At 41.6% G+C, this 23288-nt stretch overlaps 2 protein-coding genes across 2 annotated transcripts; one reads left to right on the top strand and one right to left on the bottom strand.

Moving 5' to 3' along the window:
- Positions 1-4694: 4694 nt before the first annotated feature.
- LACTB (lactamase beta) lies at positions 4695-15685 on the top strand. The gene is made up of 6 exons (XM_059482371.1): positions 4695-4940; positions 5840-5906; positions 7634-7824; positions 8168-8513; positions 9813-9978; positions 12255-15685. The coding sequence occupies exons 1-6, from the start codon at positions 4695-4697 to the stop codon at positions 12796-12798; spliced, it is 1560 nt and encodes a 519-aa protein (XP_059338354.1). The 3' UTR covers positions 12799-15685.
- A 736-nt stretch (positions 15686-16421) lies between these two features.
- On the bottom strand, positions 16422-20943 carry RPS27L (ribosomal protein S27 like). Its single transcript, XM_059482111.1, has 4 exons — positions 20844-20943; positions 20497-20605; positions 17992-18102; positions 16422-16933 (listed from the first exon to the last, which is right to left on the bottom strand). Exons 1-4 carry the CDS (start codon positions 20847-20849, stop codon positions 16905-16907), a joined length of 255 nt encoding a protein of 84 aa, XP_059338094.1. The 5' UTR covers positions 20850-20943; the 3' UTR covers positions 16422-16904.
- Between the last annotated feature and the right edge of the window lie 2345 nt (positions 20944-23288).

The raw sequence follows: 23288 nt of genomic DNA, 5'->3' as shown, positions 1-23288 counted from the left end.
AATGTTCCAGGTGCAGATTGGTTCTGTTACTGCAGTGTACATACACTGAGAGCAGGCTGCTCTTACCTTACTTGACAAATAATAATACTCTGAGGACTGCTATACTCACCAAAACCAAGCAAAAAAAATAATGTATGTGGGTGAGGAGACTGAGATCAGGAACTCTGGGACAACCAAGGAAGTTCCCCCTGCGGTGGAACCACTCCCTTTGCTGGCAGCCTGTTAAATGGGTGAGGGTTTTTGCTGCCATCTACTGTGCAAACGCTTCCAGCCAGAGGGAAATAAAAGTTTTGTCTCTTGGCTCTCATATAAATGAAATTACTTCTGAAAAGAGAGGGAAAGCAGAGCTTGATTTCTCTCTACAGCTAATATTCTCTTTATTTATCTTCTTTTCTGATTCAGAAAGGATTTGGGTCTTTTATTTCCTTCCTGTGCTGAGAGTAGAATCATCAGGTTTGATCAAGGTAATTGTTATCCCTTCACTCTTTGCATTTTCCATCAACATAATTTTTCCACATATCTATATATACACAGATAGTATTTTTAATTACTGTTTTCCTGTTTTTCTTCATTTTATCTAGTACAAATATAAATTACAATCCTTTTTGACAACTTTAGCTCTTCTCTGTTAATTATGTTCTATTAGATTCAACACTTTTAGATCCAGAAATCTTTACAGAAATTAGTCTTTAATTATTGAAATCCAGCTGGAATAATGGGAATTCAGCTGGAATAATGGGAATCCATTGGACCATTTCATTGTTTCACAATAAATCCAAAAAAGAAAACAAAGGAGCTTCCTCACACTACTACTGTCTTCATTTTTAAGAGCCCTTTCCTACCCATTCATCCTACAAGCGTCAGTCTGGGGCAGTTAAAAATGGCATTTAAAAATATAATAGAATAGAGATGGGCTCATGATTTCAGGTCTGCCCAGCCCTTTATCAGGGGAATACTGATATTGATCACTTGTATTCTATCTTTCATACCTTACATGTTATTTGTTGAAAACTTCACCCATTTTTTCAATTGAATGGTTACATTTAGGGGAGTGTCACTGCAAAGTTTGTCAGTGAGCTAGAAAAGCAAATAAGATCATCATAGCAAGAAATAATGTGATCAAAGTCCAGACCTACAAGCAGGAGCAGCCATAATAACATCTGTTATTATTGCTGAGACATCAGAATCCACACAAGCATTTACAGAAATGCAAGTGACAGAAGTGATGATGTTGTTTTCAAAATTCCTGATTTCTTTTTTCGCCCCAAGAGTTATGTTTTAGGAAATGTCAATGAAGCCTCACAATTTGCAAATGCCTGATGTTCCCACAAACTGGTGACCATCAGCAGCAGAGTGAGCATATTGTGCCTTTTGCTGGTGGGCTACAGCCCTGCAGAACAGCACAGAAGCTGCTGCCCACCTCTCTGTTCCTAGTCTTTGGTGACTAGTGCAGCTGCACCTCCTCAGGGGTGAGATTACCTTCTGCACTATTTTCTTACATTCTATCCCTCCACATCTTAGAAGCTCTAAAACCTTAAGGGATTCTTGGTGGTGAGACTCCAGAACTGGGCCCAAGTGGAGGAGAGTGAGCACAGCCCTGCCTTGCTGAGAGACCCATTGTCTCACACCACTCTTTATCATCTCAGTAAGGCATATCTCAACATAAATCCAGCAAGTATAGCAGAGCAGGAGAAAAATTATCTGGTTTAGTAATAAACCAACCATGTTGAGATTTTTCCACTGTGCCAGGGGGGTCTACAGATTGACTTTTCTGGTTATGTTGCATAAAGAAGACAGATTACAGCTGAGACTCTGTGCCTGTACTTCTGAGTCACTGATGGACAAGAATGGAAGAAACACATTGTCTTTTTTGTTAAATTAGAATTGTATAAGCCTAGCGCTTGCTGTCCTCATTTTCTATTGCAATCAGTAGAAAAAGAGTTGAAAATCCTCAAAACATTGTAAGCCTGATAGTTCAATTCAAAGTTAGCAAACCCAGAAGTTTAGAGGAAAATAAACCAGATAACAATTGACACAATTGTGCTACTGGCCTTAGCACAAAGCTCTTCATTAAGGCAATCAGACAAAAATGGCAAGCTCTGTTTCTGGCCCATTCAAAAGTGTGATGGCAAAGAGTGCTCATGCTGAGCAGGTTAATGTAGGAATGCAGAGAATGCTGCTGAAAAATGCTTCCAGAGACAGCTTAACACAATGAAAATGAGTTACAAGAAAGGAAATGCATCATCTTGTACCAGTTGGGTATGAAGTTGTACTGTGATAAGCAGTGGAGTTTTATTGAGAAAGTACTAATGAGCAATAAATGCCTGCAGTGAAAAGGTAGCAGCTGGTCTGCATTTGACTCACACGTGAAAGCTATTTGGCCTGACTTTCTGCCAAATCCTGCCATTTTTGAGATCTTCAGACATGAAGAAGATTGAAATCCCTAGGTTAGCCCCTCAAAGAAGTGAGCCACACTTGTAAGCAGAAGTGGGGAGTCTGTCCTTCTAGAACTCTCCATGAGCCAGCTGTGCCATCCACACTGTTCTAGGCTGAAACCTGACCCTACAGCCAGTCCTGGAAGATTCAGCTTCTGTAATTCCTGACAAACCTAGTTCAAATATGGTCATCTTGCAGTTAAGAGGTTTTATCTGGGTGTTAGCCTAGCTTGCTGTACTTCAGCCTGGCATATGTTCAGCAGCAGGCTTTTGTCATTTGATTCTGCAAACATTTGCTGGGGAGTGACAAATAAAGAAATTATTTTGTGGCTTGAAGTATTCTTTACCTTCTCTACCTTTTTCTTGTGCATCAGAGCAATGAAAGTGTTGGTTAATAGCAGGTTATTTTGTCAGAGGCACATTGATGCTGGTAGGAGTTACAACCTCACCTCCATCAGGAGGACGAATTAGTACTGAGCCTGCTTCAAGAAATTTTATTTTCAAATAAGTTTTTGGGGAGGATTCACAGGGGTTTGGCTCAGTTTGCCAAACACCACCTGTGGACACAGCTGGTGGCTTTTGGTTAACAAAAGGAACCAACTCTAAGTCCCTGTACTTGGTGGGGCTGCAGTGGGTCCAAAGAGGGACAATGGGGATGGGGAAAGGTCTGGAGCACAAATCTAGTGAGATGAGGGAGCTGGGGGTGTTTAGCCTGGAGAAAAGGAGATTCTGGGAGACCTTATTGCCCTCTAGAACTCCCTGCACCAGGAGGGTACAGCCAGCTGAGGGTCTGACTTTATTTCCACACCACAAGTGACAGGATGAGAGGAGACAGACTTAAGCTATGCCAGGGGAGGTTTAGGATAGGCACTAGTGTGAAAAACGCCAATCACTTGTTTTTAAAATTTTAAAAGTTTAATAGTAATAAAATGGTTATAAAAATAGTAATACAATTAGAGTAAAAATAATTTGGACAATTTGAATTAGGACAATATGAGACAATAGAGACAAAGAGTTATGGATGTCCAGGTACCTTTATCTGGGCAGCACGAGCCTGAAAAAGGACCCACGTTAACAGAGGATTAACCCTTAAACACAACAGCCTGTTGCATATTCATACACCTCATACATGATGCATAAATTCCATTCAAACTCAGGATTCTGTCTGGTCATCATCAACTTCTTCCTAATCCTAACAGCACCTTTGAGGCAGGAAGAAGTTCGTTTCTTCTGATAATGGAGAAATAAATTATTTTTCTCTGAAAGATTCAGGTGTCCTGTGGCTGCTATCTTGCTGCAAGCCCTTTCTTTACAAAAAAAAGTATCCTACATAGCCTAGTTTCTATTTTAACATTTTTTATAACCTAAAACTATATTTAACACAGTACTTAAGAGAATTAATACAGCATTACTTTCTAACCCAACGCATATAATATTCATTTTAATATTTGCGAAAAGCCAATCGTAAAATACACATTTTTCACACTAGGAGGAATTTCTTCACTGAGAGACTGACATTGGAATAGACTGAGCAGGAAGGTTTTGGGAGTCACCGAGCCTGGGGTGTCCAAGTAAAGGCTGGACGCTGCACTTGGTGCCGCGGTCCAGCTGATAGGAGGTGTTCGGTCACGGGCTGGGCCCGCTGAGCTCAGAGGTCTTTTCCAACCTCATCGTTCCTGTGATTCTGTTTCTCTCCGTGGCCGGCCAGTCGCGCCGAGCCCCGGGGAAGCGGCCCGAGCGCCCGGTGTGCAGCCCGTGGTGAAGGCGGCGAGCCGCACTGCCGTGCCCCAGCCGCCGCAGGCCCCGCCGGAGCGGAGCCCGTCCCTGCCGGAGCGGAGCCCGTGGAGTGCAGCCCGTCCCTGCCCGGAGCCCGTCCCTGCTCGGAGCCCGTGGAGTGCAGCCCGTCCCTGCTCGGAGCCCGTGGAGTGCAGCCCGTCCCTACCCGGAGCCCGTCCCTGCTCGTAGCCCGTGGAGTGCAGCCCGTCCCTGCCCGGAGCCCGTCCCTGCCGGAGCGGAGCCCGTGGAGTGCAGCCCGTCCCTGCCCGGAGCCCGTCCCTGCTCGTAGCCCGTGGAGTGCAGCCCGTCCCTGCTCGGAGCCCGTCCCTGCTCGTAGCCCGTGGAGTGCAGCCCGTCCCTGCTCGGAGCCCGTTCCCGCCGCCGCGGCCGCGCCGCTCCGTGAGGCGGCGGCGCTCGATGCGCTCGGGGCTCGGCCCGGCGAGGCGGTGCCTGCGGCCCGGCGCTGCCATGTCCGCCCCGGCCATGGCGGGCCTGGCGCGGGCCCTGCGGCGGGCGGCGGCTCCCGGGCGGCTCCCCCCGGCCCGCGGAGGGGGCGGCGGGGCCGAGCCGCGGCCCTGGGGCTGGGGGCTGGCGCTGGGGCTGGCGCTGGGGGTTCGGGCGGCCCCGGCGGGAGGCGAGCCGGAGAACGGGCGGGAGGAGAAGCCGCTGTCGCCGCGGGGCTTCGGCGCGGCCGTGGAGAGGAGCAGGGACCTGGTGCGGAGGATCAAGGTGCTGAGGGAGGACCGCTGGGGGCTGGCGGGGCTGGCGCAGCTCAGGCCAGCTCGATACGGGGGAGTGTGGAAGTGTGGCATAGTGGGGGGTGTCTGAGAACAAGGGGGGCCTCGAAGGCTGTAGGAAGAGAGGCAGGAGTGACCCAGGGCACTTGGCTCAGCCTGGCGGAGAGACCTCACTGCAGCTTCCTCATGAGGGGGAGCGCAGGGGCAGGCGCTGATCTCTGCTTTCTGTGACTAGGGAATACCAGGAAATGATGTCAGGAGAAGTTTAGGTGGGAATTAGGAAAAGTTTTTTACTCCGAGGGTGGCCAGGCAGTGAACAGGTGCCCAGGTAAGTGGGCACGGTTCAAGCCTGGCAGAGCTCCAGGAGTGTTTGAGCCACGGTCTCATGCCCAGGGTGGGATTGGTGAAGCTCTCCTGGGCAGGGCCAGGCGTTGGCCTCTAAGGTCCTTGTGGGTCCCTTCCCACTCAGGATATTCTGTGATCCTGTTTAAAAAGCACCTTGTAGTTACTTCGAAAATCCAGCCGAAGCTTTTTTAAAATCTTGCCTGCCAGTAGGTGATGCAGATTGCCAGTTGCATAGTAACTGTCATGATTTGTTTCTCTTGCATGTTCCATTCAGTAATTTAATTGAATTATAAAAGCAGAAATATTACCTTGCTATTCTTGTTAGGTATGCTTTTCCCAATAGCTGAGTTAAAATGTCAGCTTTGCAAAGCGGATTGTACCAGTTCAACCAAACTGGTACATAACAAAATTTCAATTATAATTTGACAACAATAAGCAGATTTATTTGTAGGGGTTTTGTAGCTTTTTCAGTTCAAGGCTTGGGAGGAGGTGGTTTTTATCTTAAATATCCTTCTAAATGTCTTCTGTCCATTTTGTTTTTTGCAGGATGAAGCAGGAATCCCTGGTATATTAGTTGGAGTTTCTGTAGATGGCAAGGAAGTCTGGTCAGAAGGTTAGTATGTAGGAGCAGTAGCTGTGCATGCTGTCAAGAACTGATGAACATCTGAAAAATGAACAATTCAGACAAGCTAATCAGGCTGGGATTTTGTCTACTTGACCTCCCATCTCTGGACAGTCACCAGAAATGGGTGCTTAGGGAGTATCAAATGGCACCTTCCTTGGTAAACTTCAGTAATTTCCAGTAATTGATAATTAGTTAACTTCCATAATATGCTAGTATGTCTCAACAGTTAGATTGGAGAATCTTTCTTCCAGTAATTTTTCAGAATAACCTTTGAATGTACTCTGGGCATAGAGCTGTGCAGTGGTCTGGTAGCATTGGGTGTAGGAGGAAAAGAGCTGTTCTCCCCACAGGAACTTCCTTAGCAGTCAAAGGAATCAGAGCTCACATTTGGTGACCTGTCTCCTGTTTGTGGGCTGAGGTGTTTACTGGGAAGGCACTGGGATTTAACAGGTGCCCTCCTTGCAGAAGTTGCAGTTGTTTTTTTTCTGATTACGCAGGGTGTAAGTAGAGTGTGTTAGTATTCCTCATATAATGTAGACATTTGATGTTTTTAAAAAACCAATCAAATTGTCTATCTGTTCTCAGAAACATTTTCATGAGTGTCAAAACACTCAGTTCTGGGTTGTTTGGGTCTCCTCCTCCCTTTCTCCATGGGGGCAAAGCAGGGTCAGGTGTGAGTTGCAGGTATTCTGTGACCACAGCACTGAACCTGCTCTCTTGCTGATGGGGATGGTGTGAGGTTTGGGAGGTGTTTTCACTGGGAGAACATCATTAACAAGCTTAATTAGCTCAAGTGCCTGCATTAACAAGCACCAGGCACTTGAGTAGCAGCTATGTAAGAGAAAGGATCTTGGGCAAATGGCATGTCATCTATTGTATTTCTTGTACTTTGTCAAGGTTTGTGGTTTAATATCCTGAGCAGTTCATTGTTAGACTGCAGTTGTATATAGACAGAGGTGTGTTGCTTGCAGGCCTATCTTGTACAGAAAACTGCAAATATGTCATTGCTGCATTTTCTTGCTTTTATGCTGCAGCATCACTTGCACTTTCTTCAGACCTCTCTCAAACTGAAGGCAGGTTTGGCAGCTTGAAAATGCTCTTTTAATTCAAGTTCTTGCTCCCAGACTTGTGGGTTGGTTACATAGGAAAACATTGTTACAGAGACTGTTAAACTGTGTTTTAATTGAAGTTATACTGAGTGATGTTGAAACATAGTAACACCTGGGTTCTGTGAAACCTTACAGTTTAGGTAATGGGAATAAATTTGTGAGTGATTTCCTCTCTCAGTTTCTGGATTGATACAATAAGACCCTTTACTGCTTTAGCCATTAATTTAGACCAGTAAAAGGAGTGTTTATGACTGTTGGTTAGTTATTTTACAGTCTAGATTTTGGTCTCTTTGGGTTTTTATGCTGAAAATTTGACCTCAGGAGTGTAAATTTTGGCTTAATCTTTAATCTCTTTTATCATTATGTTTGTTGTAGTCTTAATCATCAATTTGAGATGCCATTGTCTAATCCAATGGACTCTGATTACCCGCTGCTGCTACAGTAAAATGTTACTGACTGAACTGAAGCCGGGGCTGGGATATTCCAAAGCTTCATATCCCAGTTTACCTGGGGAAAAAATATTTTCAAGAGCCAGTAAATCTAATTCATTGCATGTAATGAATTCAGCATGTGCCAAGGACTTAGCAGTGTTTTGTTTCCTGCCAGGTTTGGGCTATGCTGACGTGGAGAACCGTGTGCTGTGCAAGCCTGAGACCGTCATGCGCATCGCCAGCATCAGCAAGTGTCTCACCATGATGGCTGTTGCTAAACTGTGGGAAGAGGGGAAGCTGGATTTAGATGCTCCAGTGCAGAAATATGTCCCTGAATTTCCAGAAAAGGTCTACGAGGGTGAAAAGGTATGCAATTGTTTGTTGGTAAGAGTTTTAAAAAATTTTTGTTCCTGTCATTGCATAGGTATCTGTGTGCAGGTGTCTGGTGTGGACCTATTCCTATAAAACACTCAAAATCATTTAGACAAGTACTGAGATTTCCTGCTCAGAAAAGCATATTTGGATCTTCACTTTTATATCAGTGTGTGTCCACATACACACCCCTTTTTTTTTTTAATACTCTATTTAATATGTGATATTTAAAATGTCTTGCACCTTTGTCTGTTCTTTGTCATGGTGAATGTTACTTTTTCAGTGATTTGTTGTTTGTCTTTTAATGAAGAGAGCTCACATTGTCCTCTCCACCTAGGTCACCATTACCACGAGACAGTTAGTTTCACACTTGAGTGGGATCCGTCACTATGAAAAAGATATTACAAAAGTAAAAGAAGAAAAGGAAAAGGCAAACAGAGCACTTAAGCTAACAAAATCCCATCAGGATAAAGAACAAAAAGCAAAAGAAGGTAAAGGGACTGAAAACACTGGTTGTGTCAAACAGAAGAAAGAACATGATAGTGAGACAAAGAGCCGAAATTCAAAGCCTGGCAGGAACGACAAGGAGTTTGAACAGGAAGAGTATTATCTGAAGGAAAAATTTGAAAGTGTGATTGAGTCACTGAAGATATTTAAAAATGATCCCTTATTCTTTAAACCAGGTGAGTTTCTATTAATATAGACTAAAATATGCTCTTCTGGTGAGAGTTTTGTTTCAAATAGTTTGACATGTAATGATGGTAGTAGAGTCCAGTGAAGAGTGTTTGTGTGGGTGTTTTGGTTTGTTCTGCTTCCCTCCCTTTTTAGTTTTTCTTCACATGCCCCATTAAAAGCTCATTAGAGAGGTATTTGGTCTGTTCTGCACAAACCATCTGGTCATGTAGTATTTATGTGTAAGACTTTTCTCCCAGGAGCAGTAAGTAATGCAGTAAGTGCTCTGAAACATACCAGTCAGTGGATTTATAAATGGTGAAGCAGAAGATAATTCTGGTAACAAATTTGTATCTACAAAGTATTTTGTAAGCAGATACCAACTTGCTGTAGTCATGTTCTGGGCCTTCTAGATAGGAAATGAAAAGCAAAATGTTTTACTGAGACACTAAATCAGACCTAAAAAAAAAATCTAAAAAAACCCCCATACACTCACAGAATTACTCAAGTAATTTATTGTTGGGATTATTTAAATTAGGTCTAGAGAGGACTTTGAGGAGCTTCACGTGTAAGTTTTAAATGAGGTAGGTTAAGGTAAATTCTATATATTGCTGATAAACAGTAAATAATGTGCATTTAAGGGGGAGAGAGGTAGAAAGAGGGTGAAGTTAAACACACAATCTTGGAGAGCTCACTTTAAATAAGTGACCTGTCTCAGATGTAGGCACTTCAGCAGTTGCTCAATATGTAAATGTTTCATAGAAGGCATTAGTACAAGAATGAGATTTTTAATATGAAACACTGTTTTGTAAATAAATTCAGTTGTCTTAAATAATACACATGCTTGTGTTCATATAATCTTTTGGGATATTCTAGAACTAGAAACACTGTGCTTAAAGTGATGAATACCCTTGAAAAATGTGAGTATTGCTGTTGTTTTCCCTTCTCCAGGGGATGGACACACAAACAAGTCACAGTAGCTGAGCATCTTTTAAGCAGTGATTTTATGGCTTGTGTCAGCTTTCCAAATCCAGACATCCTTGTTAGACCTGATGTGGTAAATCTCCTGGAAAGGATGTTAAATGTCAGCATTGACACCTTGGCATGAAACCTGAGTGTACACAGAGATCTCTGGGAGATTTTAGTGCTGTTCTCTTGGCAGGATGTGTGCCTGCTGCAGTACAGAAGGCCAGGATCAACAACAGTTGATTATTAATTGCTATATATAGTTTTATTTGTACATATGATTCCATTTAAGCATCATGCAATTAACCTGGGGTTTTTTCCCTTTCTCACTGTGTTTCTTCAAGGTAGTCAGTTCTTGTACTCAACATATGGCTTTACTCTCTTAAGTGCTGTTGTGGAGAGAGCTTCAGGACAGAAATTTACAGATTATATGCTGAAAATGTTTCGTGACTTGGATATGCTGTCAACTGTCCTAGATGACAATGAAGCAATGATATACAACAGAGCAAGGTACACAGGGGTGGAACTCTGCTTTTTCCACAACAACTGTTCCCCTTTCCATCTTAATTAAGACACCTGAATTAAGAATGTGTGATTTTTCTTTTCCCAGACATTTGAATGAAGTGTTGTATGTTACCTCAACATTACTTTTTACATTTACATTACAATTTACAAGGGAATTCCTCAGCATTACTCATGTAGCTGCTTCCAATGTCATGGTATAGGTTCTCTAATTAGCATGTAAAATTACAGAATAAGAAATAAATATTTCTTGTTCTAAGTATGGATATGGGAGGTGCGGGGACTAATAGGGGTGACTTCAAAGTTTGCATTTACCTTGGGTACAAGTAAGCACATAAATGCAAATTAAATAAGGAGTAACTAGGAAATTATGTTGGAATATATAATTACCTTACCTTGCTTAATATACTAGCATTTAAAGGGTTCCATGGAATTGTAATAGTCTCACAGCAACACAATGTTTTCATAAATCAAATTTCAGTGTGCATGTTGACCAGAATTAAAATTCTGTTTAACATCAATTTAATTTTAAAATTAATTTAACATAGGAAAAAAAAATCAACACACCCCACTGCTCCAGATCTACAAAAAAAAAAAAACCCAAACAACACCCACAAAACAACAAGCTGAGATAAATTTTGTAACTGGATTATCCATTCCAATATAGTGGATCAGGCTAGAATTTCTTGTTTTATTTTATTGAATTTCCTGTCTGGGCTCAGAAATGGATTATTGACTCCCCTGTTAAATTTTGGTGTGGGACAAGAATTCTATTGAATGACAAAGTAGTTTTCAGTAACAATCTCATGAAAATGAGACTCAGACTTTTAAAAAGTTTGGCTTCTAAAATGTTCTCAAAGAATGATAAACATGTTGTAGCTGAGGTTTATAAGTACAGGTGTATATTGAAAGTGTGTGCACAGCTTTACTGCTCTGTTCTAAGATGCTTTGTGCTGGTGTTCAATTTGCTTGCAAAATTTCAGAGGCTCTCTGGCTGTAGGATCAGAGGCTCATCTAGATGATAGTGATGTTCTTATAAATTATCAACTTTGTACAGTCAAGGTTTTTTAGAACATGTGTATGTTCATCCTTTTATAAACTGAAATATGGGAGGGATCAAGGAGTTGGGAGAGATGCTCTTCTGGGTATCTTTTTATAGGTATTTACTGTTAAGCAAAACTGAGATGCTGATGGATTTGCTTCCACAAATTGGAGCTTGATGCCTCAAAATAGAATGTACTGATGTGTTAAGGTTTGTTTAATGGTTTGGTCATATTATATTTATCTAACAGGCAAAGGCTAAAAAATCCATGTTCTAGATCTTTTAGAAATATAAGTCAATGTCTTTGTAACAGGTTTTTTTTGTGATAAAAAAACCTGTTGTCATTATGGGGACAACAGGATACTAAATCACTGTCAGTTTTGCATCCTGGACCATTCATCTTTCTTCCTTTGTTTCAACCTCTGACTTCCAGTGTTATAAGTTATTCAGAAGTTTGTTAGAAAGCTTTCCAACACAAGTGAAATCTAGGTAGGGTTTTTCCTTTTCACAAACTCTCCACAGACCTTAATTGGTCAAAAGACCAAAGGCTGAAATTCTTTGGGTTATATATTTATTCAACAAGTCCTTTTCATATGTTGTATGAAATTACCCAAGTCATGATTGGACTGTTTCTTTCAAAAGCACAATTTGTTCTGCATTTCTGTTGTATTGTTGCTGGCAGTTCATTCTGCAGCCCTGGTTTGCAGTTTCTACATTTGTGTTATGCAAGATTTTAATGGTCCTTGCTTTGTTCTAGAGTACAGCAACCGTAATGGGGCAGTGGGGGGAAATCAGCCATAAGTGGGAACTACTGTCTGGGAGCAGTCACCTAAGCCTCAGTTGTAGAATTCCTTGTTCTTTTAAACATTTCTAGTACAGGCATTTAAGAAAAAAATCTGTGTTGCCTGATCTATTTATCTCTGTCACATCTCTTATTTGTATATTGTCTTTATTCTTAGTATATCCTAAGATTAAGCAGGATTAGTACTTTTATTGAAGTTCAGCTTCTAACCTAAGAAGTCACCTTAATTTTTGCTTTGCTGTCTGAATTACTTGTTGATTTTTCTGCACTAAATATATTTTAAAAATGTGTTTTAAAAACCCTCTAAATGTTCATGAGAATGAGCTAATACATGCTCAGCTTGCTCTTTTAAGGTAGGGCAGCTTAAAATCATTGTGCATAGTATATGAGAATGACAAATTGAATTTTCTTGCATTTCAGGTGTTACATTTACAACAAAAAGGGACGGCTGGTAAATGCACCATATGTGGACAACTCTTACAAGTGGGCTGGTGGTGGCTTCCTGTCATCAGTAGGTGACCTCCTGAAATTTGGAAATGCCTTGCTGTACAGTTATCAAGCTGGACAATTTCAAACCAACAACAGCAAACTCCTCCCAGGGTACCTCAAGCCAAGCACAGTTGCCATGATGTGGACTCCAGTGCCAAAAACAGAAGTGTCGTGGGACAGGGACGGTAAATACGCCATGGCTTGGGCCGTGGTGGAGAAAAACCAACAGTGTGGCTGCTGCAGACAGCAGAGACACTATGCATCTCACACTGGGGGTGCTGTGGGGGCCAGCAGCGTCCTCCTCATCCTGCCTGAAGAGCTGGACCCCGGGGCCGTGGGTGCCTGGCCAGTGGCACCCCCCAGAGGGGTCGTTGTCACCATCATCTGCAATATGCAATCGGTTTCACTCAACAGCACCGCCCTAAAGATCGCCAGGGAGTTCGACAGAGAGAAACAGGCACAGAGTGTGGGCTGAGATCTGTGGGACTGAACCCACTGTGCTGGAGAACAAAGGGTGGAGTTGGACCTCGAGTTCACTAAGAATATGGGAAGAAACAGCATAAATAATTCATTTAATTAACCTCTGCTAGTGGTGCTAATCTTATGTCTAACTGGAATTCATCTCTCAGGGAAGTTCCTAACTTACAGAAAATGAGAATGTAACAGTCAAAGATAACTTTCTGTAGTACCTGTGTAAATTATCATTATATTAGCAAGTTATTTTTACCAACTAGTGAAACACTTGACCATGATAAAAAAATAGCCTTTTTTTTTACACTAAGTACAAATTACCTACCTTGAATGTTAAACTCTTGAAAAATTTCACATCTTGATTTGACCACACAAATATGTTGCTTGTTATTCTTACAGTTCCAGTCTGCCAAAACTATTCAGTATTACTTTTTAAAGAAAAATCGTGTCACCATTGTTTTTTGTTTTCACATGCCACTTCCCTTACTTGCTTAAAAACCCAACAAAACCCAAACCTTGAAGCTACCTCCAGAATGCAGATTTATACCAGAAGCAGGCTTTTATCAGAGCTGTGGATTAAGAACTAGAAAAGAATGAATCTAGAGCAGTGTAAGTAAAATTCTTTTTGTTTTTTCGATATTATCTCATCCATTTTTATTGGACACAGAATGTGTAGAATTAGTTTACTGTGCAATAAAAGTATTATTTCCAGAGTCAAGTCCACCCGAATAGCACAATGTGGCAAGCTGTCAAACTGTCCTGTTGTTTTTGAGTGCTAAACACTTGGTAGCCAGAAATGGCACTGTGTTCTGTAGCCCAGATACTCCCTTGTGAACAGGAATTAGGAACTCCAATAGCTCAATACAGCTCCAAGCCCATTCTTGAAGGCAGGAGTAGAAGTCTCACCAACAAACATGGCCCTGGCAGCTGGGGCACAGCTCAAAGTGCTGCATCCAGGGTGAGGACTCCAACACCTCCATGGGCAGCTCCTTCCAATGCCTGATCCCCCTTTCTGTGAAGAAATTCTGCCTGTTGTCCAAGCTGAACCTCACCTGGTGCAGCTTGAGGCCATTCCTCTTGTCCTTTCACTTGTTCCCTGTGAGAAGAAGCCAACCCCAGCTCCAGCCTCCTGCCAGGGAGTTGTAGGGAGTGATAAGGTCACCCCTTCTCTCCAGGCTCCTTCAGCTTCTTGTCAGACTTGTGCTCCAGACCCTTCCCCAGAGAAAGAAAGAAAGAATGTCCCCTGCCTTTCTCTGGACATGCTCCAGCTCCTCAATGCCCTTCTTGATGTGAGGGGCCCAGAGCTGGATGCAGGACTAGAGGTGGGAGATTTTCTAATCTTGTTTCACAATGGGAATAAAGTGGCATCTGAAGTGTCCATTTTATTATTTCACAATGGCATGGGAGATCTCTGTCATCTCAAAGATTTACCCCACCTCACTTCCCCTGCAGCTACACTTGACAGCACTTCCAGGCTGACACAAAACAGAGGAGTATCTTTAGGAAAGGTTTCAATACTTCCTTTCCTGCACTGCTCTGCTGCTCTGAATTTAAGGAGCAAGATGTCTTGGTTAGCAGCCAGCAGATGACAGCCCTCCCTGCCTTTTTCCCAAACTGCAAATTTTCAATGTTTCTCTTCTCTTTGCTGATTTATGTCCTGTGAGATGATAGCTCAGGGACGCCACTTGTAAGGTTTTCTGTTTCTGCTGTTTAGGCTGTTTAGGTCCAGGGATGGCCTTGAAGAGCTGACGCTTCAAAGGACGAGGAGAGACTTCTGATCTTGTCTCGGTCTTGGTGTTTATTAATTGTTTATCTAAAAGATTTTCTTTCAGCCCGACAGAGGTCTGCACAGCAAGTCAGCCATGGGCACACTCCCGAAGCCCCCGGGCGGTCACTTATCTTTATACCCGAAGTTATGTGTACAATATTTATCATTTTTCTCCAATACTTTCTACTCTTATTAACCGGTGCACTTCTAGTAATAACCAATCCCAAAGTGCCACCACCACCACAGAAGATGGAGGCCAAGAAGAAGAAGAAGGAGGACAGGACACGCCCCAATTCCTCCATCTTACTTCTTTAGACCCCCCTGTACCAAAATCCTAAACCCTGTGTTTCACACTCTAATTAACTTATCCCTTCACCATTCACCCAGTGAAATCCTCCCATCCTCATACAGGTCTCGTCTCCTGTGTAGGATCAAAGCCCTGCCACCAGACACTTCTGGCAACATTCCAGGACTCCCGAGCCCCCCAAGGGTGGTCTCGGCCACTCTGCACCTCCATCCTGAGGTGCTGAGATCCCACACCAAACTAATGTTTTTAATGTTATCCTCATAGCTGTTACCTGCCCTGGGATGATACAGCACGCTGCCATCTCTGCTCCCACTATGCCTGTGGTAATATTTATTACCCAAGAACAAGAACCAGGAAATTTAGTATTTTGAGGGGTCAGTGTTTTACCTATATTTTTAATCAGAGCTAATAAGACTAGTTTAGTATATTCTTCATAACTACAATCATTATTGTACCTTAAAAATGGTTTGCTTGGGGTTTCTGGCCCACTCACCAAAATTTCACTTTTTTATTCATTATTAATGTATTTATCTCAAGAGTATCCAATCATTTCATCTTCTAGCACCTGGAACAAAATGGGTCCCTGACAGTCTCTGCTTTGGTATTAAATTAATCATGAGTTCTTATATTTTAGGGTAGAGAAGGCAGAGATATGAGAGACTAGGAATCAATGTGGCCTTAGCATATGTATTCAGGTCACAATTAATATTGCTACTTTGATCTTTGTTCTAAAACCTGTAATCTGATGGGCTGCCATTGTATGTGGGAAAATTAACTAGACTATATTTGGTTAATTAAAGCAGCTTTCCTGATAAACTTACCTGTGAGTGAACCTTTGTTGTGAGTGGCACTGACATGAACCCCAACTCTTCTTAGAAGGCACGTGCATTCCATGGGTACACCTGTTTCTGTATCAAACACCTCCTTCTGCATATGGTAATTACATGTTTGCTGTTTGAAATAACAGAAATAAAACTTACCTTGCAAATGCTACCAATTGTAGTAGCAGGTTTTTGGTTTATTTTATTGACTAGACATGTAAGAGTTTTCAAAGTCATAAAAAGAATGCTAGCTAATTAGAAAATCCCAATAATAATTAGCTCACCAAGACACCTGATACTTGTAAAGAGCTGTTGATACATAACTTGAGATATTATTTAATAAGATATATGTAAGATTTTGTTTTAATATTTTCTCATGGTTAAAAACAAAATCCATTTTTACCAGCCATTTAGAAAGACATGGCTTTCAAAAAATAATTATATCCTTTTCCTTATTGCAAGAGGGCAATTATTTAATGCCAGTATTTAATACTAACAGTATGCACAGTTTTGCTGTGCCTAGATACCATTCACACCTCTCAGTGTAGTTCCATGACTTAAAATTGTTTATATGCCTGTTGCCTTCTCTATGCTGCAGGTTTTCAGTGCTTTGCAAAGTACTTTGGGGTTTTTTTGGATAGACATCTCAGTTTAGAATACCAAGTGCAGTCTTGAGATCAAATCAGCAGGAGGGAAAACCCATGCATTCCACAGAAACAGCTGAACAGAGGTGAGTAACATTTCATTTTTATTTATCACCATATTGCCCAAGAGGGGGAAGGGACTACAGCAACATTGAAAGCAAATGAGCCATTTTAAATCTTATCTAGCTTTTGCAACCCTTGCAGTTATGGTGGCTGCAGTAATAAAATAAAATGCATTTTAAAGCAGTTTCTCTAACTATATGCATTATATAGTTACAGAACTATAAACATTATAAACACTGCTGTAGTTTATGATTAGCAAGGGGAAGGATGCAGGAAGTCAAAGGTTTTTTCTGTTCAAACTTATAAAAATAGAGCTTGGTTATCTGCAAACTTACAGGAAGAACTTGCACTTCAGATCATTTATTGAAAAAGAGATTCCAGCAGATTAGTCAGCAGGAGCATGTAATTAGTACAAAATCAATCATAATCACATTGTTGTTGTAACAGGCATTTTTAAATTGGGAAGGTTTTCAGGAACACAGATCCAAAAATCACATGCTGAACTGCTCAGTGTTGCTTTCTTCTAAATGAACAGCCTGCAAAGAAATCACATGAGTAGAGATATGAATAGTCCTTAAATTGTCAGACTGCCTTGAAAAATTGCCCATCCAATGAAAGTAGAAAAATCCGTGGATTAAATATAAACTTCATGTACCATGAGAGGTGAAGATTTAGCACTGTAAGTCTTCTCTAGCTCAACCTGTGCAACATGGTTGTCATGCAATTCATCTTAAAATAAGATTAAGGTGTACTATTTCTTTTCTTCCAGATGCAATTTAAAATTTCAGTCTATTATTCCATCCCTTAGTGATACAAACCCCAAACTGAAACAGCTGCTGTGTGTTGTTACCATTTCAACAGCCTCACTTCAGGTATTCTGTCCTCATGTTTACACCCCTTTGTAGCACATTATATAAGCACTGCTATGTGTAATTTGCACACATACTTACCTTTTGCCCTTTAAATAAGAAATTACTAAAATTTGGGTTAATTCTTACATTTTTTAAATCCTAAAGTGTTTCCAGTGCTTTTCACATACCTCAGAACTGGGCTGCACTCAAAGATGCTGGTGTTGTACCAGTTATCTGTATATACATTATTGGTGGTTATTTGCTCCCTTATAATTTATATGAAACAAATATACTTTGAGCCAGGGAACTGCTTTACAGCAGGGCTGTTTAAAAACAAACAGGCAAACCATTAGTGACTAGCAGTGGCACAGGATTACTTTAGCCTGGCAAAAGTACCCCACTCCTTTGATGGTGCTTTTGAACACTTTAAACCCAGCTCAGAGTTAAACAGCAGTATTCACTACACAAGCTGAAGGGAATGACAAGTCACCTAAAATGAAGTGTGTTTGCTGACAATGTAGGTGTTTAGCTGCCTGGCAGGTCTGTACAGCCATTTAAAAACAAATAATCTGAAGAAAAATTCACAATTCTGTGCCTATTATCAATGTTTCTAGTAGCCAACTCTAAGCCATTTGCAAAATCAGTGTTCCAGTATCAGTTTCCAAAATTCAAGCTAAATATTTGCAGGCTATACAATGCATTTATATAAGTGACATATTTGGGTTGTGTAACATTGCCCTTACCTTCTGTGAGCCTGGCTTTGCCCCCAGTTGGCTGACACAGCACAGTTGAGCACCCTACACACAGAACTACTGTCTGAGCATGGCTGAACACTGTGGTGATCTTGTAGCATCCTGAAAAACAACATCATGAAACTTTCCACTGGGTATTTCTAGCATCATTTTTTAATGTGGTAATTGAATCAGGTATTCTAAATACTTGTCCAAAATGCATCTATATTTCCTTACACAACATACTTGTCCAAAATGCATCTGTATTTCCTTACACAGCACACCAAGCCAAACTAAGCAAGCCATGGTTGTGTTCTGAAGTGCTTGCCTTTGCTTACATGCACAGGAAAGCAAGTTAGGTAACAGAAACTGGTTTGATTCCATATGAAAATCAACAGGCCCTGCTGGCTGACAAACCCCAGTTTGCCTATCACATCTCCTGGAAAGAAGTTCAGCAGTTCCAGGTTAGCCTCCTCTGCTGAACAGAGGAACCCATGGAGCTGGAGAAATATTTACCTTGTAACAGTGGAACACTGCTGTTGACAAAGTCTGAAAGCTGGGAATATAAACACTGCTGTTCCAATCTGTGTTTGCTTTCTGTTTAATAATTGGTACATGTAAGGCTTGGTTGCATTCTATAAAACTAACATAATATTTAAATGGAAAGACTTGCACAGAAAAATTTCACTAATTCCCTATGTAATGCTTTTGTCTACAACTTATAAATTTTATGACTTAAGAAAGGATGAGATCACTCATACATGGCTTAGAAATGGGATTTTCACTGCTTTTCAATTTTTTCCCCCTGAAAAGTATTTTTAATTAGCCAAGAAGTATTTTTGGAGGGAGAAATCCTGTAAAGGATTTAATCTGGATGTGCATATACAAAATAAATAGGTAAAGGTGAGCAGAGATTGCATTTTCAGCACATGTGGATCAGACAGCTAAGACAGAACATATGTTGTGAGCAGGGTCCTGTGACAAAAGCTCTGCTTGGTAGGGAGAAGTACTATAGACAGAATAACAGATCTCTGTTTAAATCACAAAGAGCAACTGTATAAATCTTTGTGAAAAACTGCTAACAGCTAAAATTTAATCACAGCAAATTGGTTTTTTTCCCCTACTGAAGCTGAACTTCCATGTTGATGAGTTTTTAATGTTTGTGAGTTGGCAGGGAAATGAGCCCAACCCATTTGAGTATCTAGGTAGGAACTTCCAATTCCACTGACCTGGGGACACATAAGGCCATCTGCTGTTTTCAGTGCCTTGTGCATAGGATTCTATCATTAGTGAAGCTCTCCTGCTTTGCTCTATACAGCCCTCAAACACAAAAAAACAATTAACCCAACAATAATGAAGATAACTCATGACCTATGGCCCTATTTTGACACTAAGTGTATGCATTCATGTATTCTGGTTTGAACAAAGTGTAAAAAACCCCAAAAACCCCAGAGGCTTAGTCTTCAACCCTGGATTTGTTTGAAAGCAATCAGAGCTTACTTTCAAGTTGTTTAAATTAATTTACCTCACTTCAGATGGAATATGTCTCAGAGCTTCTTAGAAAATTAAGCAACTAAGAAAGAATAAGATCAGAAAACCTGAGCACATCAACAATTCCCTGGTTCTATGTCAGGAAGATCACTATTGAAATGTTTTCTTACTGCTAAAATCTTCTTATACTGCAGCAGTTGCTAGGAAGTTACCACACTGTGCAATATGGATGTGACTGTGCTGAATAAAAAAGCTCTTCACTGGTAGAGCACATTCCTGTCATGGTGCTACAAAATCCCATAGTTTAGTTTATAAAAGTGAAGTTTATTATACAGATATCTCTGAGCCAAAGTACTGAGGATCTCTGAGAAGTGGACACAGGCAACTTCTTATAACCCTTGTATGTGAGTTAGATGGCAGCTTAGTTCTTAACAGCATATGCAAAAAAGGCAGTGCTGTATGTTTTACTTTTATGTATATGTGCAGTGTCCCTGCATATATCCTTGTCAAAAGTTTTTCTAGTTGCTCTTCCAGAACTAAGTTACAAGAGCAGGAAAACAACGATGGCTTTTGTTTGAAACTTGTGCTATGGATCCTTTAAGGCATCCAGTTAATCTCACTTTATACATGCAAACCTGGGGAGCTGGGTTTTTCCCTACTTGCAAGAGTTTTATACCAGAAAAAACCCAACTAAAGAACTCATGCCAGAACCTCCAGAAAAAAAGTGTGATTGTTTACATCAACTTTTTCCAAAGATGGAAAGCAGTGTTATTGTTAAAAAGCCCAAAGCAATATGCAGACCTTTTTCTAGACAGAACACAAACTCAGATAAGAAATAATAATCAACCGTTATGTTAAGATCTCTATAGAATACAAACTCAGTTAAGAAACAATAATCAGCTGTTATATGAAGATCTCTATAGAATACAGACTCAGATAAGAAATAATAATCTGTTATATGAAGATTAACAGTATATAAAATTAGTTTTGTTCCTTCCATAATGCATGAAGGTTTCAAATATTTACCTGGACATTTTACATCCATAAAGTAGGAGTTCGGGCTCTGCACGAGACGTTTCTTTTTATGCTTCCTCTTCTCATCCTCCAAGGAGGGATGCACCAGGTCCTTGGCCAGCTGCGTGGGGCAAGGGGAGAAGCGCCCGGCGCGTCAGGCGGGAGCCGGGCCGGGCCCCGGGGCTGCCCCAGCGCGGCCGCAGCCGAGCCCCGACAGGGCCGGCCCGGGGCCTCTGAGGGGGCTCCGGGAACAGCGGGAGCCCGAGCGAGCACGGCCGGGCCGCTCTGTCAGCCCCCGCTCCCAGGTCCCTGCTGCCGCTGCGGGGCCGGGCGGTACCAGCGGACCGTACACAACTCACCGGCATGTCCGCGCCGGGCCGGGCCGGGCCGCCCCTCAGCGCTGCCGCCCCTCAGCGCCGCCGCCGCAGCCGCGCCTGTGCCGAGCGCCGGGGGCGGGACCGAGCGCTGCCAGCCCCGCTCGTGCGCTCCGGCACCGCCGGGCGTGACACCGGCCCGCAGGGCGGCAGTGAATGCCCGCTAGAACTGCTCCGGCTCCACGCTGCATGGTGACTAAAGCACATGGTATGGCACAGAATCGTGGAATTGTCAGTGTTGGAAGGTACCTAGAGCAGGTGATACAGGAACGTATCTGTGAAAAACGCCAATCACTTGTTTTTAAAATTTTGAAAGTTTAATAGTAATAAAATGGTTATAAAATAGTAATACAAAAAGAGTAATAATAATTTGGACAATTTGAATTAGGACAATATGAGACAATAGAGACAAAGAGTTATGGATGTCCAGGTACCTTTTCTGGGCAGCACGAGCCCGAAAAAGGACAAACGTTAGCAGAGGATTAACCCTTAAAAACAATAACCTGTTGCATATTCATACACCTCATACATGATGCATAAATTCCATTCAAACTCAGGATTCTGTCTGGTCATCATCAACTTCTTCCTTCTAATCCTAACAGCACCTTTGAGGCAGGAAGAAGTTCGTTTCTTCTGATAACGGAGAAATAAATTATTTTTCTCTGAAAGATTCAGGTGTCCTGTGGTTGCTATCTCACTGCGAGCCCTTTCTTTACAAAAAAAAGCATCCTACATAGCCTAGTTTCTATTTTAACATTTTTTATAACCTAAAACTATATTTAACGCAGTACTTAAGAGAATTAATACAGCATTACTTTCTAACACAGCACATACAATATTCATTTTTATATTTGCAAAAAGCCAATCATAAAATACACATTTTTCACAGAACTGCACTGGCTTCACGCTGGATGGCGACTAAATCATCACTCATATGGCACAGAATTGTGGAATTGTCAGGGTTGGAAGGCACCTGGAGCAGGTGACACAGGAAGGTGTGCAGGTGGGTTTGGAATGTCTCCAGAGAGGGAGGCTCCACAACCTCCCTGGGCAGCTCTTCAGTGCTCTGCCAGCCTACACATAAGTTCTTCCTCGTGCTGAGATGAAACTTTTTGTGCTTTAGTTTATGGCTATTGCTCCTCATCACATTTCTGGGCATCACTGAAAAAACTCTGGCACAATCCTCTTGGCACTCACCTTGAAGTTATTTATATGAATTAATTAGATCCCCTCTCCATTTTCTCTTCTCTAGCCTAAACTGGCCCAGCTCCTGCTCATAAGAGGGATGCTCCAAAAACTCTCATCATCTTTGTGGGCCTCTGCAGGACCCTCTGCCTGTCTTTCTTGTTCTGAGGAACCCAGAACTGAACATATGTTTGTTGTTTCATAGTAAAATATACATTACATGAAGTTGTACCTGTGAGCTTATTGTTTTGCAATTTCCCACCCCAGTCAAAAAGAAAAAGGAGAAAAAGGCAGAAGAATTTATGTTAGCTATCATTTATGTGCTTAAATCAATTTAGAGAACTTATGAGACATAAAAATATTGCAGAGAGTGGAAATTTTTAAAAAAACTTTTTTTTTTTTTTCTAACAGGCTGAGTGTTTTTTTCTGCAAGTCAGTAATCACAAATGTAATCTGTAAAATCGCGTATTTTATCCTGGAATATTTGGAATATTTCAAAGTGCAGTTCAGTAGAAATCCTCCTGGTGGCACAACAGACCTTACAAAAATCTCTCGGTATGAAGTCTTCCCAAAAGCCCAACGGGAACGTGTCAGGACACTGCCTTTCTGAGAGGGAACTGATGCATTCAGCAAAACTTATTTGAAAAGTTTGCCATGAGCACAAGTGAGGGTGTAATTTCACAGAAGCATATCACTCTGACAACAATATTCTCAAGGCTGGGCTTGGTGTCTCCAGTGCTATAACAACTTTCAAAATACTTTCCACCCCAAATTCTTACATTATTCTGCCAGAATAGTCCCGTGTGTTGCAGTGCTCCAAGCCATTATATTGGTTTTCCTCTTCTCACTGTCCCAGCCCTGTAGCACTGTAATGCTGTGTTAGCATTTTTTCCTTATGTGATGATGACACACAGATAGAGGTATTTTGGAAGTATTTCTTGTTGTATCATGGGGAATTTACTAGGAAGGGCTCTGACTCATACTTTCCTCTGCATGCTGTGCTGTGAAGCTAACAGCACAAACCAGTTAGGAGCACAGAGTCAGTTCTTGTGTTTTAAGCTGTTCCTACTACCCTCCTGTCCTTTTCAAATACATGTTATTTATGTGCCAGCAGAATGGAAAGAGGATAATTGCTTAAGGCTTTTGATTTAGTATCTGCAGTAGAGTTCTGTTTTTCTGTGTTAAATAAAATAATAAAATATCTTCACCATGTATAAAGTGCCACTTACAATAAAATAGAACTTC

The sequence above is a fragment of the Ammospiza nelsoni genome, chromosome 14 (assembly GCF_027579445.1).
Source record: "Ammospiza nelsoni isolate bAmmNel1 chromosome 14, bAmmNel1.pri, whole genome shotgun sequence".
NCBI classification, from domain to species: domain Eukaryota; kingdom Metazoa; phylum Chordata; class Aves; order Passeriformes; family Passerellidae; genus Ammospiza; species Ammospiza nelsoni.
This window is presented reverse-complemented; position numbering and strand designations above follow the sequence as displayed.